The sequence below is a fragment of the Micropterus salmoides genome, unplaced genomic scaffold (genome assembly GCF_014851395.1).
Source record: "Micropterus salmoides isolate LMB-PRFRI ecotype aquatic unplaced genomic scaffold, ASM1485139v1 Ms_hic_scaffold_12, whole genome shotgun sequence".
NCBI lineage: Eukaryota > Metazoa > Chordata > Actinopteri > Centrarchiformes > Centrarchidae > Micropterus > Micropterus salmoides.
Window position 1 is genome coordinate 22,999,671 of NW_024040263.1, and position 16,792 is coordinate 23,016,462.

General features: G+C 39.6%; 1 protein-coding gene across 2 annotated transcripts in view; it reads right to left on the bottom strand.

The window, feature by feature from the left end:
- Positions 1–106: 106 nt before the first annotated feature.
- Positions 107–16,792, bottom strand: part of prkacab (protein kinase, cAMP-dependent, catalytic, alpha, genome duplicate b) — an 18,080-nt gene continuing 1,394 nt past the window's right edge. For both annotated transcript variants that reach the window (XM_038714036.1, XM_038714037.1), the window contains exons 2-11: positions 15,284–15,345; positions 14,183–14,311; positions 12,752–12,850; positions 10,643–10,725; positions 10,276–10,402; positions 7,950–8,045; positions 5,946–6,068; positions 3,343–3,402; positions 3,126–3,230; positions 107–3,038 (exon numbers count right to left, since the gene is read on the bottom strand). In XM_038714036.1, coding sequence (XP_038569964.1) covers positions 2,913–3,038; positions 3,126–3,230; positions 3,343–3,402; positions 5,946–6,068; positions 7,950–8,045; positions 10,276–10,402; positions 10,643–10,725; positions 12,752–12,850; positions 14,183–14,311; positions 15,284–15,345 — 1,010 coding nt within the window. In that variant the 3' untranslated portion in view covers positions 107–2,912. The remainder of the gene's footprint in view (positions 3,039–3,125; positions 3,231–3,342; positions 3,403–5,945; positions 6,069–7,949; positions 8,046–10,275; positions 10,403–10,642; positions 10,726–12,751; positions 12,851–14,182; positions 14,312–15,283; positions 15,346–16,792) is intronic.

Consider the following 16,792-nt stretch of genomic DNA (forward strand, 5'->3'; position numbering starts at 1 on the left):
TATGGTTTACATTGGGGTCTCATTTCCCTAAAAAGTGCGACAGTATGTACCAGCATTGTGCCTGCATCGAGAGGAAGTTGTATTACTGCAAAAAACATCGAGGAGACACGGAATAATATTGTATTATAACTTCAAACATTGTCCATGATCATATAGTCAACATTAAACTTGACATGGAGGAAATACAGCGAATGTGAAGTCTCAACAAGTGGTTTACAACAATGACATAATAATAATAATAATAATAATAATAACAATAATAATAATAAAAGGTTGGTAAATAAGTCCATAATAACTGATAAGCCAGCTGATAACTACAAGTAGGAGTGTATCCACCTTGCAGCTCTTACCACCATCTATCTGCCAATATGATTTTGACTTCAGGTTGATCAATGAAATGTTGAGTTTTTCTGCTGTTTCACCTCTCTCAACAAGAAACAAGTGAAATCTGAGCACTGAACATGAAAGGGATATATATCTTTTTTTTTTCTTTCCTGAAAGCATCCAACATATCCGACATGGCATTTAATAATACAAAAGTGCCTGAAAACCAAGCAAACAAGGACGCCTCACGTCATTCAATGTAATTAAACCCAAATGTAATGAATATAATGTAATTTTGTCAATACACAGTATTTTAAACCCTAAAACAGCCAACTCAGTTATCGTACAGCCTTCTTGAGTTGTCAGATGCTCGCAAGTCGTTAACATGGGAATCTTCTTCGTCTCCATCCATCCCATATGACGTGAACGTTATTCAGCCGAGGCTGCAAGTCTCTTGCAAGTTTTATGGAAGTGCAATACTGAATCACTGGAGTGGCCCTTTAAGACCTTCATTAATTCAGTTGATACTGTGCTTACATGCTGCATATCCCTAAATTAATTTGTGTTTAAATCAAATTACCACACAGTAAACCTGGGGCCATGTAATATTCCAGCATAGTGATACTGTTCACAACGTACAGAGTGGGAGGGTGAGGTGGGTTAATAGGGGGCCTGGCCATGGACACTGGGCTACATAGACCTAAAAGTGATCTGAAACTGCCCACCTTGAAAATTTCTCAATGGTACAGGTCATTTTAAATATAATTCCAAGTGACTGATATGATTGTACAAATGTGTTATTCTGAAAAAAAGGCTTGTTGTATTTTCCCATATCTGGACTGAGAAAAAGGGAGCGCCTGAATGAACCAAATCACAATATCACAGTCATTATCGTGGCACATTAAAATACAGCTATGAAGACGGCATTTGAATGTTTAAAACACTAGTGTCACTTTGTTTTAATTGATACAATCGAAATGACCCAATCCAGTAATAGCCACCATTTTGGGCATTGCTTAAATACTTTGCCAGCATAGCTCAGGAGCTAGGGAGGCATTAAGTGCCCAAGGTGTTGTGTACTTTAAATAGGCAGCCTGTATACCACTATGATCATTTGTGTCACTTCTCAGTACCTTTTCCTCACTTGTTCAATGGAGGGCCCGCCATCTTTACATCATCACCACATGAAAAAACTAGACTAAACAAAAACTGTGCATCACAGAGATGGGAATAGAGTTGCTGTCACATGTAAGACTGTCACATGGTGATCCAACTTTGCCAGTGATAAGAGGAGAGGCCCGGGTTCTCGGGAGATGAACACAGACACAGGTTTCTATAAAAGACACCAAGCACGCTATGCAGACCGCCCTCAATGACTGGTCAAAGTGCTCTGGTGACTGCCAGCCAGAGGCAGTTTGAGGTAGTCTGCCTCAGATGGTCTCTTGTAGCTGGAGTTGTCCAGAGTTGTCGCGTTAGCCAAACCAAATCTTCTGGAACGGGAAACTGTGGAATACGCTAACCAAACGACTTAATATTCCCTAATGTTCCTCTTAGTGCTAACCAGAACTTTAAATTCCCAAATCTATATCGTAAGCAAGTATCTCACACATTATCGTTACATGCTAATCCTAACGCTTTATGCTGATAAAATGTCTAATAAGTGATATGTTCAAACCTGAGAGACCATTATGTTATGGTGTTCCTTCACGACACCATTAAAACTGAGATATTTCCGTTCCCTTATCCACACTGTTTGTTAGCGTGACATGATATCACTGGAGCCACTAATATCTTGGAACATTTAAAAATTGAGTGTTGTAGATATGCATGAAGCCTGGCTATGCTAACAATGACAAGAAGTGTAGATGGAGTTACTTAGCTGTAAACTTAACTGACTTTTCCTCCTTAAGTGTCATCTGTTTAAACACACAACGCATCACTTTTGTTTTTTGGCCAATCATGCCAGTGACTCAAAGTATTCTGTCTCCGATATGAAACGGTAAATATATTTAAGGAAAACTAAAGTTGAGACCACAAAACATAAAAGTTATTTAAGTGCTTATGTGTGATTCACTTTAATGCTCCTCCTGCTCACCAGGGAGATCAAGTTAGCCGGTTGTTCAATTTAAATTTAAGAGACTTATTGTGCAGATTGAGACCTCAGCTTGTATGACTCAACAGGCTTCATGTAATGACCAACAGATTGCACTGAATTACAACAGGCTGACTGACTGCTCTATGATGTGGCCCGAAAGTGACTAAATGATGAATGAAAATTGAAACGAGCAGGGAAGATCTTGGGTGAGAATAAGTGGGGGGTTCCCAACAGCCATGAATCTGAAGCACACGTTCATTATAAAGGGATCCATAAATAAGACAGAATAATAAATAAATACAACAGAAAAGGCAACACTGCTGGTTATCACTCTCCTTACTCTTTTTCCCCTTCTCTATCCCATTTTCCCTCTTTTTGTAGCTGGTGCTTGTGATTGGACAGGAGACAGTACTCTCTCCTTACGTCTCCCACTTGACCAGCCTACCTTTGACTCTCCCTACTTCCTTCTTTCTTCCTCTCTCGCTCTCTAACTCTAGAACTCTGCAAACTCCTTGGCACATTTCTCAGTGAAGGAGACACGGATCTCCTCCTCCTCGTAGTCGTCAAAGTTGCTGGTGTCGCCTGGTCCTTTGAACTTTGGGACGAAGGGAGCTTCCACCTAAAGACAATTAAAAGCACCGGTTGAGAAGTGACGTTTACCATGGGGAGGTCATAAATCTACACAATATACACACACACACACTACCTTTTTCTGGTAGATGGCAATCCAGTCGGTGGTTGCAAACCACTTGTGTCCCTTGATGTCGTTGACACCGTTCTTGAGGTTCCCGTAGCGTTTTGTGAGATCCACCTGAGCAGAATACCAAACACATTTTCCTCACCTTTACATTATAATGAATTCAGAACATGCAGCAAAGTAAATGTAATCTTAACATCAGAATGTCTGGGCTTTTTGCCGTCACCTGTAGCAGGTTCCTCAGGAGGTCCTTCAGGTCTGAACTGAAGTGAGATGGGAAACGCACCTGAGACAGAAGACAAGAAGAAGAATGAAGCAGCAGTAAAGTTCTCAGATTTAGCAATGTGACCGGATGTCTGTCGTGAATCCCTCACAATTTGATTATATCTGTAGAGATAGACTAACTAATGCTTCACCTCCCTTCAACTCGTCAGTTCTCAGGTGTGACTGTGTAGAGTTCAAAATGAATGACGTTGTAATAAATGCAAAGTGTGCTGAAAAAAAGCCACATTCAAATAAATATCTATTTTTATGCTCCTGCTGTCCTCTGGCACAAAGGACGTTGTTTTTAACCTTTACTGAAGCGGGGAGGTATGGCTGAGAGCAATCCTCTCTTTATCAGGAATGCCCTGTTGACACTCACTCTGTTACACACAGGCCTGCCCAAGGCAACCTCTGTGGTGGTAATGAGAGAGGGACTGCTTATTCACTTTTCCCACTCAGGTTTATACTGCTGGTCCAAGGATCAAAACTGGCGTCTAAGCCCGCTTCTTAACCTTTAGGCCACTACTGCCCCATGTGGTGGTATGACTACAGAAATCCAACATGGCTGAAGAGAAACTCAAACTTGACCAACAGAAAATTCAAAGAAAGTAGAATCAGCATCAACCCTGACTGTAAAATGAATTACGAAAAGGAAAAAAGATATACAACATATCTGCTTATCACCAAAGGTGTTGCCAAAAAAAACTTTCTAAATCTTATAAACCTCATTTAGGAAATGGGCTTTTTAAGATGGATGTAACACATAAATATGCATTATGACAGGGCATAGCAATGACAAAAAAATGCAACATAAGCGACTGCCTGGAGCAGCAAAGGATGGAGGAGGGAGCTGTTCAAAGGGCACCTGTTGTGTGTGTGTGTGTGTGTGTTACTGTTAGCAATTAGCGCCTCTGTGTTTTGCCATACATGTGTGCACCGCTGATGTGCAGCAAAGAAAGCATTAGCCAGTGTCTCCTTAAATGAAAGCATATTGTTAGGACAGAAAACAGAAGCAGCTGACCGGCTGCACCTGAATTCAGGTGGTGAACTGACCTTTCTTAAGAACTGAAATCATCATACTATCATTATATGTTACAGTTGTATGTAAAAGTTTAGGCACCCCTGAATAGTTCCATGATTTTCATTTATAAATAATTGGGTGTTTGGATCAGCAATTTAATTTTGAGCTATCAAATAACTGAAAGACACAATTATATTTCGGTAGTGAAATGAGGTTGTTGAGTTGGAAAAAGGTTCATTAGATGAACAGAAAATGTGCAATATGTACCAAAATTAAATTAGACAGCTGCATAAATTTGGGCACCCTTGTCATTTTGTTGATTTGAATAACTGTAACAATCTAGCACTGATTAATTGGAACACAGTTTGTTTGGTGAGCTCATGAAGCCTTGAACTTCATAGACAGGTGCACCCAATCATGAGAAAAGGTATTTAAGGTGGCCAATTGCAAGTTGTTGTTCTCTTTGACTCTCCTCTGAAGAGTGGCAACAAGGGGGCCTCAAAACAACTCTCAAATGACCTGAAAACAAAGATTGTTCAACATTATGGTTTAGGGGAAGGCTACAAAAAGCTATCGCAGAGATTTAAGCTGTCAGTGTCCACAGTGAGGAAATGGAAGACCACAGGCACAGTTCTTGTTAAGGCCAGAATTGGCAGGCCAAGTAAAATATCAGAGAGGCAAAGGCAAAGGATGGTGAGAACGGTCAAAAACAGCCCACAGACCACCTCCAAAGACCTACAACATCATCTAGCTGCAGACGGTGTCACTGCTCAACAATTCAGCGCACTTTGCACAAGGAGAAGCTTTACGGGAGAGTGATGCGGAAGAAGCCTTTTCTGCACACACAATACAAACAGAGTTGCCTTGAGGTATGCAAACGCACATTTGGACAAGCCAGCTTCATTTTGGAAGAAGGTGCTGTGGACTGATGAAACAAAGACATGCTTGGCAACCATCAAACCTAACTGAACTGGAGGTGATTTGCAAGGAGGAATGGTCCAAAATACCTTCATCCAGAATACAGACACTCATTACAGGCTATAAGAAGTGTCAAGAGGCTGTTATTTCTGCTAAAGGGGGCTCAACTAAAAATTGATGTGAGATTTCTGTTGGGGTGCTCAAATTTATTCACCTGTCTACTTTCGTTTTGATGCATATTGCACATTTTCTGTTCATCCAATAAACCTCATTATATAAATTATATAAATCATAAATTGCTGATCCAAACACCCACTTATTTAAGTGAAAATCATGGAAATTGTCAGGGGTGCCTAAATTTTTTCATATGACTAAATACCAGCCTCGAAAGTGTACATGCTTGACCCAAATGTAAAAAAGACCTTTTCGGGAGTAATTTCAACGTTTTGTTTAGTCCCAAAATAGAGCTATACTGAAACTAACTAAAATACTTTTCCATCATAAAGCATCAGAAAGAAGTCAGAGAGTAGGCATTAGGGGTGAGTACTGAGTATAGCTAAAAGCAGCAAACCTTACAAATAGAGACTGAAGGAAGCACAACGGGGTAATCATAGAGTCAGACTCACCTTCCCCGATACAATCTTTTCATAGATCTGAATGGGCTGGTCAGCAAAGAAAGGCGGGTACCCTGCTGCCATCTCATAGACCAGTACGCCCAGCGCCCACCAGTCTACTGCCTTGTTATACCCCTGGTGGATATAATGAAGAAGGAGCAATGGGGTGGCAGAAAAAGAGACAGTATTGTAGACAGATAATTAAGATCAAATTTAAAGTGTTTGTTTCTTGTAAATATTCTTATATTCCTATAGCTTTACTGAACATCATTCATCCGACACTTCAGTTTACTGCACCTTATATTTCCAACATAGTCGGCGAGTCCCATAAGGTTCAGAGAGAACAGACAGATCGCTGCATGTAGCAGGTCACTGACAGTAATGAATTAGTCATTGGGATATTATAGTAAAGATGAGAACCATCCCAGAGCCTTACAGAAAACAAAAAGCTGAAAATGGCACATTTCTGATCAAAAAGAAGGGCGGGATTTAGCTTTGATTGCTGCAGTGTACGCAGGCTAGCTAGTCCAACCTTGCTGCCCCTGGTTTTGGGCCACATTGAAAACATTGACTTAGGGATTCACTTCTTGTTTTAAGGGTCTCATATTATGCTCATTGTCTTCTAGAAAATGTTGACAAGCTTTACTATTTAAAAAAACACATAATTTTTCTCATACTATGCATTGCTTCAGCACCTCTATTCACCTTCAGTCCTAACACTGTTTTAGCTCCTGTCTCTTTAAGGCCCCCCTCCCCGAAGGCCCACTTTCTTCAGACTGGCCAACTTCTGGATGCCTGCTGAGGGGCAGGAACTAGCTGCCACAGCACTTAAAGTGTGGTGAAAGGTCTGGCTATGTGATACCAGGCATCACTGATAACTGAACAAAACACAACTTTACAACTTTATTTACAGATTTTGGTGAAACAAGATCAGATTTCATGGAGAAAGTATTTTCTGGTTTTCCCTCTGATGTGCTCCGCCTACTCTGCCTCAACTTTAAGTGATTTACGGTGTTTCCTGATGGACAGATAGCTTTACTTGTTGTTAGCAGTTATTTTATCTGCTAACTACTGCTAACGGTAGCTGTGGCTAACTAGTTAGCTCAGTTAGCCGTGCAGCTAACGGTCCTATTAGCCGACTGCCCAGACTGGAAGCTTGGTGTGTTAGTGTTTACACCTCTAATGTTAGTACAGGAGCTTTGGACCATTGAGAGCGCCCAGTTTAGGCAGAACCAGCTGATAACGACAGCTACAGTTAGCAGTAGCTAGTTGTTACTGTAGTGTCGGCAACAAGTAAAGACCGTTGAGGCAGAGCAGCTGGAGGACATCAGAGGGAAAACCAAAAACTGTTTATCTTTCCTTCATAACCATAAAAGCACTTTCAGCGACGAAATGACAGCTTGGTGTTGTGTTGGACGCTGGGGCTGAGAGAGGTGTATTCAGTACATGTTCAGTGGGCGGGGCTGTCTACTGCGCTGAGGGGCTGTGGGAGGTTATATGCTACACAGATCCCTCCATGACGTCATGAAGGGAGCCAAATTATAACAGCATGTTTGCTGAACAACATTTACTGAAAGACTGAGCAGGAGATAAAGAGAGTTTTTTTTCAGTCTGGGGGTCTTTAGACACAGGGGACACCGATGTTGAAAAGACAAAAGTGCATTTCGCATAATATGCGTTCTTTAAGAAACATCTGAGTTGTGTATGCTCTATAGATACTCCTTAAACCCAGATGTTTTGAAAAACTCCAAGTGACCAACATCAACACGCCTAGAACCATTTCCTCAGGCTGATAGGACCATAAAAACACTTTAACTTTGGAATCAATATTTCTGCAATAACAGAAGGCATGTGATACAATTGTGCCAAATCAAATTAACATTGTAATTGTTGTAACGTGGTTTATCTTTGTGCAACAAGTTGATATCATTGTTTGTTTAAATGCAGAATATGTCGTTTTGAAACGAAACACAGCTGACAATTCACAAGATACAGAGGGGAACCACGGTGGCTCACCTTGCTGAGAATAATCTCTGGGGCTAGATATTCTGGGGTGCCACACAGTGTCCAGGTCCGGCCCTTTACACGTTTGGCAAAGCCAAAATCTGTCACCTGAGAGAGGAAAAGAGAAAGCAATGACAAACAATGAAAAACAGATAAAAGAGAAATACCCAGACACACTGTCAGAGTGCCCGGCAGAAGGAAGGAGACACAAAGACGATGGACAGAGGCAAAGAGAGGGAAAGAAAATCTTGTGGCAGCAATAGAATGTTTCACTAGTTGTTCTTTCACTGTGAACCACTAGAGGGCAGCAGAATCTGTGCTACAAGCCCTTAACGTGCCAGTCAGAAAATACAGCTAGATAAGTCCAAATTCACATTGCCACTATCGTTGGACTAATATAGTTAGCTCTTGGTCGTTGTTGATAGTTTCTAGACACTTCCATGTCTGTGTGACATCACAGATTAAGGGGTGGGGCAAACACTTTCTATTCTACTATTTCTGGGACTCCCTTCTTTATAAACATTCACCAATACAGTCCTAAATGTTCTGTTTGCTTAATAATCCTTCTCATTCCTATTGGTTATGATGACACTGTATCCACCAGTAGGAGGAGACGGAGGAATGCAGTGACACATAGGAGTCCACATGATAGCACAACTAAAGCAAATAGGTATTAAAAAGTCTGGTTGACCTTAAACACATATTTGGAAGTGAAAAAATAGAATAAGCTAGATGGGATAGAAAACTGTCCATTATATTCATACAATGCATTGCAAAACTGCATGCAACTAGTACTACGGTGAAACAGAGCTCCCCCTTTTAAAACTGGTTGATCCCCCATGGACTCCACTGTGAAGCTATGTTACATTACATTTATTAATTTAGCTGACACATTTATCCAAATATGTCAGAGGTCACACGCCTCTGGAGCAACTAGGGGTTAAGTGTCTTGCTCAGGGACACATGGGTGTGTCACAGTGGATTCGAACCTGGGTCTCACACCAAAGGCATGCGTCTTATCCATTGCGCCATCACCACCCCCAGGTTAGGTGTTGTCATTGCATCCTTATGACTCGATAATGACATAATGACAAAGGGGCATTATGGAGTTATCAGCAGCCACTAGCAGCGCGGTTTTAAGATTGCAACCAGACATGTGCTCGTACATGTTCTTGCTTGAACTCATGAGCGAGCATAATCTGAAACACAACCGCTTTTATACAGAAATCCCACAATGAATGTGGAAACACAGGCATGCAGGCTGTGGCTTTTCTCCAGACATGTTCAGGCTCTGTGACTTCAATGTTCCCAGCTCAGAGGCAGATCAACACCTTTCATACAGCGCAGCGAGCCAACACAGATAAAGTTAGCAACTGCTCAGCGTTAGTCAGTGAGATAACGTGACTCTCTCCGTGACTCTAGCCTTTCTAATGTTGACATTGTTTGATTCTCATTTGGTCTGATGGGCTTCAGCACATGAACCTTTCATGTTGGCGTTCATGTTGGAGTCTATGTTGTGTTGGGAGCCGGTTGTTTTATGATTTTAGTGGACTGCAGTACGTTAGCTGCTGTGTTGTCACTGTAGGTGGAGAGAGGCTCGGGAGGGAGCGCACACAGGGCTATATCCTGACACCTTCACTTTAAAAGCAGAATAGTGGCTGTTCCAAGCAACAGAGAAAACAAGTGTGTGCTTCATTTCTAAGTGAGGTTAGAGCCCATTGACAAAAAGGCAGTAAAATTAGATTTATTAATAAGGGATTTCATTGAAAAACTACATAGAGCCATAAATGATATAATATTATAATATCCAGGTAACTCAATTAAGTGACAGGGAACCCCCTCCCCACACAATAAAACAATGTTAACAATGTCCCACATCTTTATATATATAAAATTTCTCATCTACCCCAAGTTAATACATGTTAAGACTGTTACGCCAAGTACGAGCTGACTCAGGTGGGGTGGTGCATCACTCACACTAAGCTAGCAGCAAATACAAAGTTAGCGTGGCTCACATATAAAGTTTTATCTGTGTATTTCATGTAAAAAGTGATAAACAGCAGAAGGGGTGTGGTGCACTCAAAGCAAATACACAGAAATGGGCCAGTCTGCATCCTACATCTACAGCCACTGAGACAACTCAAGAGAGGCTGGCATTGCTCAGCATTTCTTGTGAACTAGACTCCCACTGATGTATAAAGGTTCATTTAGGCCTATTTATTCTATGAATACATGCAGGAATTTATATATACAGAAGAAAATTTTAGTTAGCCAACAATTTTTTGAGGGAGTAATTTATGATCAGCTTTTATACATCACTGGATCTGGTGTTATTTACCTGTATGTAGCCCTGTTGGTCTATGAGCAGGTTTTCAGGTTTCAGGTCTCTGTAGATAAGGTCCAAAGCATGCAGGTACTCAAAGGTCAGCACGATCTGAGCAGCGTAGAACCGAGCGTGAGGCTCACTGTATAACATACACGCATACACACAAACACGGGGAAACAGACAGAAAGAGAGCAGTTTAGTGGAGTGTACTGCACAGAGCAGAACGGGGATGAACAAAGCTAAATAAGTCGAGCTGAAGAGAACAGAGCTGTGTAGAAGAGGGGAGAGCAGAGCTGCTCCACATTTTATCTCTGTCTGTGCCTATAAAATGCTTCTGGCTGTAAACTTCATGTAAACCCCACTGTATACAGACACTAACCTAAATCTGCCAATTCTCCGTAGATGGGAGAACATCTCTCCACCCGGTACATATTCCATCACCATGTAGAGGTTAGTGTTGTCCTGGGGAAGGGAAGACAGAGGACCTGTTAGTGACACTCACTCAGTCACACACACACACGTATTGATCCACATATAGGGTGGGCAACCAGACAACATGAAAACAGTATTTTGTCAATACAAATTAATCCACTGACTTTTCAGTTATTACCATATAAAAGCCCCAATGAAAATGTGCCTGTAACTGTGTCTATTAAACAATGACTTAGGCGTCATATATTTCCAAAACCTGGTTTGGTATGTCCTTCAGACCCTTTCACAGAGCTAAATAACACTGGCTTTATATTATAAAGGAGGATCTCATTCTCAACCCGCTCCTCGGTTGAAACCTGCAAACACAGTTTACTGTCGAATATATTTAAGTAAGAGGAGTTAATGTGTGATTGTTGTTGACTCTTCCATCTGTGTGCAGGAAGAGGCACGTGGAATATTCTGTTAATAGGTTTATTTGAGGCATCGAGGATATTCAATTCACGGACATCCAAGGTGCATCTAAACAGCTTAACCTGAATAATGCCTTAATTGGAGTACGGCCATCAGCTAGGTTAGTCTGTACAGGTACAAGCAGCCGCGGACAAAGCTGGGTGCTGAAAATGCTGAAGAAGAGAGAGAATGTGGTCATTGAGCATGTGGTGGACCAAGCTCATTTCACTCTATATTTGCAGATGACAAACCCTTAATGGGATTAACTGTCAGTGATGGTGGATGTGATAAGTAGGATGAGATCAGTAAATTCAACTGATTATTGCATCAGCAATTTAACTTAAAACGTTAACAAGACTAAAGATTTTTATAAAAACAAACAGCAGGCCTGTGTTGTGATGATAAGAGGTTCTGTTGCTGATACTTGGAAGTGGTCTTTCACCAGAAGAAAGAATAACATTTTAGATAAATGTCTACACTATTTATTTGTTCCCTAATAAAGACTGGAGTAAGGTGAGAATTTTAAAAATCTGTTTTGATTTTGTAAATATCAAAAATAAACAATTCTCTCACATTTTGACTCACAGTTTTAGAAGTTCTTCAACTGAAACTCCGCCAATCTTTACATTATGGACTAAGCCAGCTTTTTTTTTCTGTAAGTAAATAATATTTGACTCCACACAAAGTTAGAGAGGGTTAAACTTCACATGCAGTGTTTGGGTCTTTGAAAAAGGCAGTCATTTACCATAGTACATAAAAATGAAATAAATATAAACAAATCTTACATACAAATAGACAACTACAGTCGTCAGCCGTCAGGGGGAGACTCTTTTTAAAGATATGGTTCCAGTTAAGTGTTATAGAGAATGTGATAATACATGTATTATCAAGATATACAGGAAAATACATTTGTAACCTTGGACCATTCTGAATTTGTACAAAATGGCAACATTCAGATTTTATAATGTAAGAATAAAGAACATAAAGTTGAATATTAGTGGCTCTAAATACTAAAAATAGTCTTGTACAGTATGTAGAAACTTGCTCTCCATCCAAAACCAAAATATGGCTGCTGAAACCCAATCATTAGATATTTAGTTGCCTTTAAGAACAACAAACTCACTTCAGATATTTCTGGTGTTTAAAGCCTCCTGTCCTGATGGAATATTATTTCTGCAGATGAGAACAGCCTCTTAAGCGGAGCTGAAGAGGGGGTGGTGGTAAATCAAGCAAAACGGCTTGATCAGTTCATAACCATATAGGTTTCATACATGGCCCAACCATATACTACATTTTGACCTAGACTGTAAGGGTCGTGTTAGGCAAGAAACTAACTCTTGTGTTTCTGACCGTGACAAAGGCAAAAGTGTTTATAACTCATCTGAACGGCGACACTTGCAGGCCGCCATATCATCAGCCAGAACTTGTTTTGCTGAATGACAGCCAAGCAGTACGCGTTTATGCTCATGATAGGCAGATGCTTAACTGCTCACAGGCCATAAGACAACTGGGTGTGCTTCGCTGAAACATTTATTCGGTTTTTCAATGGACCACCACACACAGGCCTGTATACTAACAAACACACAGCTTCAAAAATGCAGCGTACCTTGAACGAGTACTCTAACCGCACCAGAAAAGGAAAGCTGACAGCCTGAAGAATCCTCTTCTCATTCAGAGTGTGCTCTATCTGCTTGAGCTTCACTACCTGAAAGGCAAAGCAAGACAGAGTTTATATGGTATGTAATAAAGGCCATGTAAAAAAAGGAATGCAAAATTTAAATTATCAACAAAAAACACTATTGCGTATTAACATGTGCGTTAACAGTCAAAGGCCTCTGGTCCGACACAGTGGATTAAGAACTTTGTTTCCATCCAATATTAATAGATGCTGTTTTGCTGTACTTCTTCAGAGTCAGAAATAAGTTTAGATAGGAAAAGCCAACTAAGAGGGCCAAAAGGCCGTAGTACTAAAAAAATGTTAGTACCCCTGATCAATTTGTCTTAAAATATGTGATTTTCTTTGAGCTATTTCTGCCATCCTTAAATAATGACATATAAATATAACTAATTCTCAATACATGTGTGTAATAATTCTGTTTTATAATTCAGTTTTTATTTATCAGTTAATAAATTAAATAAATAAATAATTCATATAACATTAGTAAAATTAAAATGTTTTTTCATTTTATAAAAAGTACTTGCTAATGATGCTTTTCCACCTTTTCTTAAATGTGACAAGGCACTTTATACCAGTCACAATACCCTGGTTTTCTCCCAATTGTATTGCAATAGCAGCGTACAGCATTAGCATTACAAGTGTCCACATTGAAATTATATATCTTTTAAAGAATGCTTCAGTTAGGTTTTCATTCTGGTGATTTTCACCTGGCATTTTTTATTTAACACACTACTGCAGATGTAATTCGTCACATTAGATACTTGACTATCTGGAGATAACATATAGGGCAGATATTTACAATATTTCCAAAATATTTCACACAACATTCACACACACATTGACACCTACCTAGTTCACTACACACTCAATAGACAGTACTGCTTCGTGGCAATATTGGATTTGCAGGAATTCTTGAGCCTTGTTTTTTCAGGTATTAAATTCACTGTAGCCAAAAGCAGACACTCCCATCTGCTTATTTTACCTATAAAAAGATCTACTTATAAATATTATGTTAAAAGGAGGGGATCGGAGCGGGCAGGACCGCAGGCACAATTTAATTCTAAATTGGGTCCCAAAATTACCCTACTGAATGTGATCTGCATAAAGACAACCTCAGCTCTGCCACTCCACCGACGCCTGCTTCAGTACAAGCAGGATCAAAGTGGTTCAAACAAACAAACAAAAAAAGGCTTGCACCTGTACACAAAGAGAGCCTCGGGCCTTTCCCCCCATGAATCCCTGGAGCCTTGTGAGCACAATGTTTCTAGATTTTCTATGACCAGCCTGTAGGATTCGGGGAGTGTCCTTAAATGACAGACATGTTTTAAACAGCCTCCGTCCCCCTGTGACCCTCCTGACCTTCTGCTTGTTGAGGATCTTCATGGCATAATGCTGTCCCGTTTCTCTGTGCCTCACCAGCATCACACGGCCAAACGAGCCCGTGCCCAGGGTTTTCAACCTCTCAAACTGCTCCAGGCCAGCAGTGTTCTGAGCGGACAAAACAAAAAGGGTTAGGTTGTGAAAATGGGATAGTCAGATATGTGGACTGGAAAGGGATTTTTAAAATATTTTTATAATGTATGCTATGCTCACATTGACTATTCATTGTAAATTATGTATGTTTTTATACAGCCAAGCAAATAAATGGGTGTACATGTATGGTACTGTTCAGTATATGTGCGTACAACATAGTAATCAGAGGATATGATTATGTGCATATTAGATATAATTCACATACACTGTACAAAATATTCATATAGATCCCATTTGTGTTATGTAAATAGGGCTGGGCAATAAAACAATAATGATAATTATCGCAATATAATTTTCCTCAATATATCATCAATAAATGTTTGATTTAATTCATATGAATCACGAACAAATCAGCACTTAATTTTCCATTAAGTTATTTATTTTGTTGAGGAAAGGGATTGAAAAAAGGTTTTGAATGACATTTTTTAAATTTTATTCATGCATCTTTGCTGAAAAAAGATTTCATCACAATTAGCCTCAGAGATCCACTGTTTGGCAAGACATCATAACACAAAGTATATCTTAAAAAAGCACACGTCATATGTCAAGTGTTATTTTTTCAGAACTACCTGGGTTAGACAGAATGTTAAATATACAATGAAAAATTATTTTGATTAAATTATTATTTATTATTATTATTCTGTCTGTCAAATATGTCGTGTTATTAGAAGGTCTAAAAGCTTAGTTTCATTGCAGCACACAGCACGTCCAACTTTTTCATCATATTTTCAGGGCTGGATGATACAGTTGAAATCAATGGATTTGTGAAACCAAAAGACAACATGATCATAACATCTCGATATTTTTACTTACACAGACTTGGATATGAAAAACTACTGCTTGTTTGCACACAAAAACAAAAGCTGATTACAATTTAGAAAAATATTTGTCCCATTCCGCTCTGAACACACATCCAAACACACTGACCTGTGCGGGGTTCTCCCACTTCTTGAGAAAGTCCTCTTTGGCTTTAGCAAGGAACTCCTTGACTGTGGATGACAAAAACACAAGAACAGCTTTAGTGGGGTGTGTATATGTGTGTGTGTGTGTGCGTGTGTGTGGAAACTGAAAGAAACTGAAAAAGAAATAGTAACATGCCTCCTACGTTTTCTGAAATCAATTGTACAGAGCCTGTGTTTTTTTTAAAGAAATATAGACCAGTTAACACTGTTGACATCTCACTTACATTTTAAGAATACTTGTTTTAAATGCAGTATTTCCCATGTTTGAACATTTCTGGACATTGATAGATAACCAGCACAGAAGGAGGAAAAACTAGGAATGAGACGAGGATGACGTGAATACCGGTGTGAAGTTGGTTTCAAACACAGATAGTTGCATGGTATGCACCTCAGCTTCCTGGGACAAACTCAGTTATACTGTTGGAGATTAAACTTTGTTTTGTGTCATCTTAAAATCACTTGCAACTAACACAGACGCACCGAATAAGAAAACATTGTCAGTGTGTCAAAGTTTGCAGGACGTGTTGTTCAGTCTGTCAATTTTTAAGTCCACTGCAAACGTCTGAAGGCAGAGGAATGAGCCTCAATAACACCAGCTGTGCTGATTCTCTACATACTGCATCTAGAATAAACTTAAAGGGGTGCTTCAATGATTTTACACATAAGAGGTATGTTTACTTTTCATGGAGAGTACTTCTAAGCTAAGAAAACTCTTTTATAATGTTTTCTGTAGTTCAAAAAGTTGACAGAAAAACAAACTGGGAGTGTAGAGTTTGGAAGATGAGGGCATTTAACAGAAAGTGTTGGTCCAATTAAAGATGCTATTGAGTTGCATTATGTGAATTGTAGGATCTAGTATTTTTTTTTAAAGCTCTCATACCAGGAACTAAAAGTCAGAAAACCTCTGCAGCATCAATTTTGGCCATTCTTATCAGTCTCTTATGAGTTTCCAACTTTATGGAAGTGCAGTAACACTATTAAGGAGAAACCAAAATAACTGAAGTAAACTTGAATATTACCAATAATAATTTAATAATAATTTAAACTTTGTTCATGTTCATGACATAACATAGAGTATAAAGCACAGGTTAATGTTTTCGGCATGGCATTAAAGATTGCCTAATTCCCTCCAACAGGTCAAGTAGACTAGTAACTACTCACTCTTGAGCAAGGCACCAAAGTCTCATCTACTCAAGAAAAGCTGCTCAGTGAAGAGTACATGAAATGTGTTTTTACTTCCCAGGTATGAATCTAACACTTGAGAGCTTCTTAATCCATATGTCATCCACTGTTTTAATCATCTCTGTTGCCTTTTTAAGTTGTTTGTCAAAAAGCATATCCAGTTGAATGAATGGTTGCAGCGTGCACACACACACATACACACTCACTCACACACACACACACAGCATGTGTATGGTATCTGGCACAGCCAGCCAATACCCAGACTGGCTTGTGAGGCTTGAGTATGAGATAC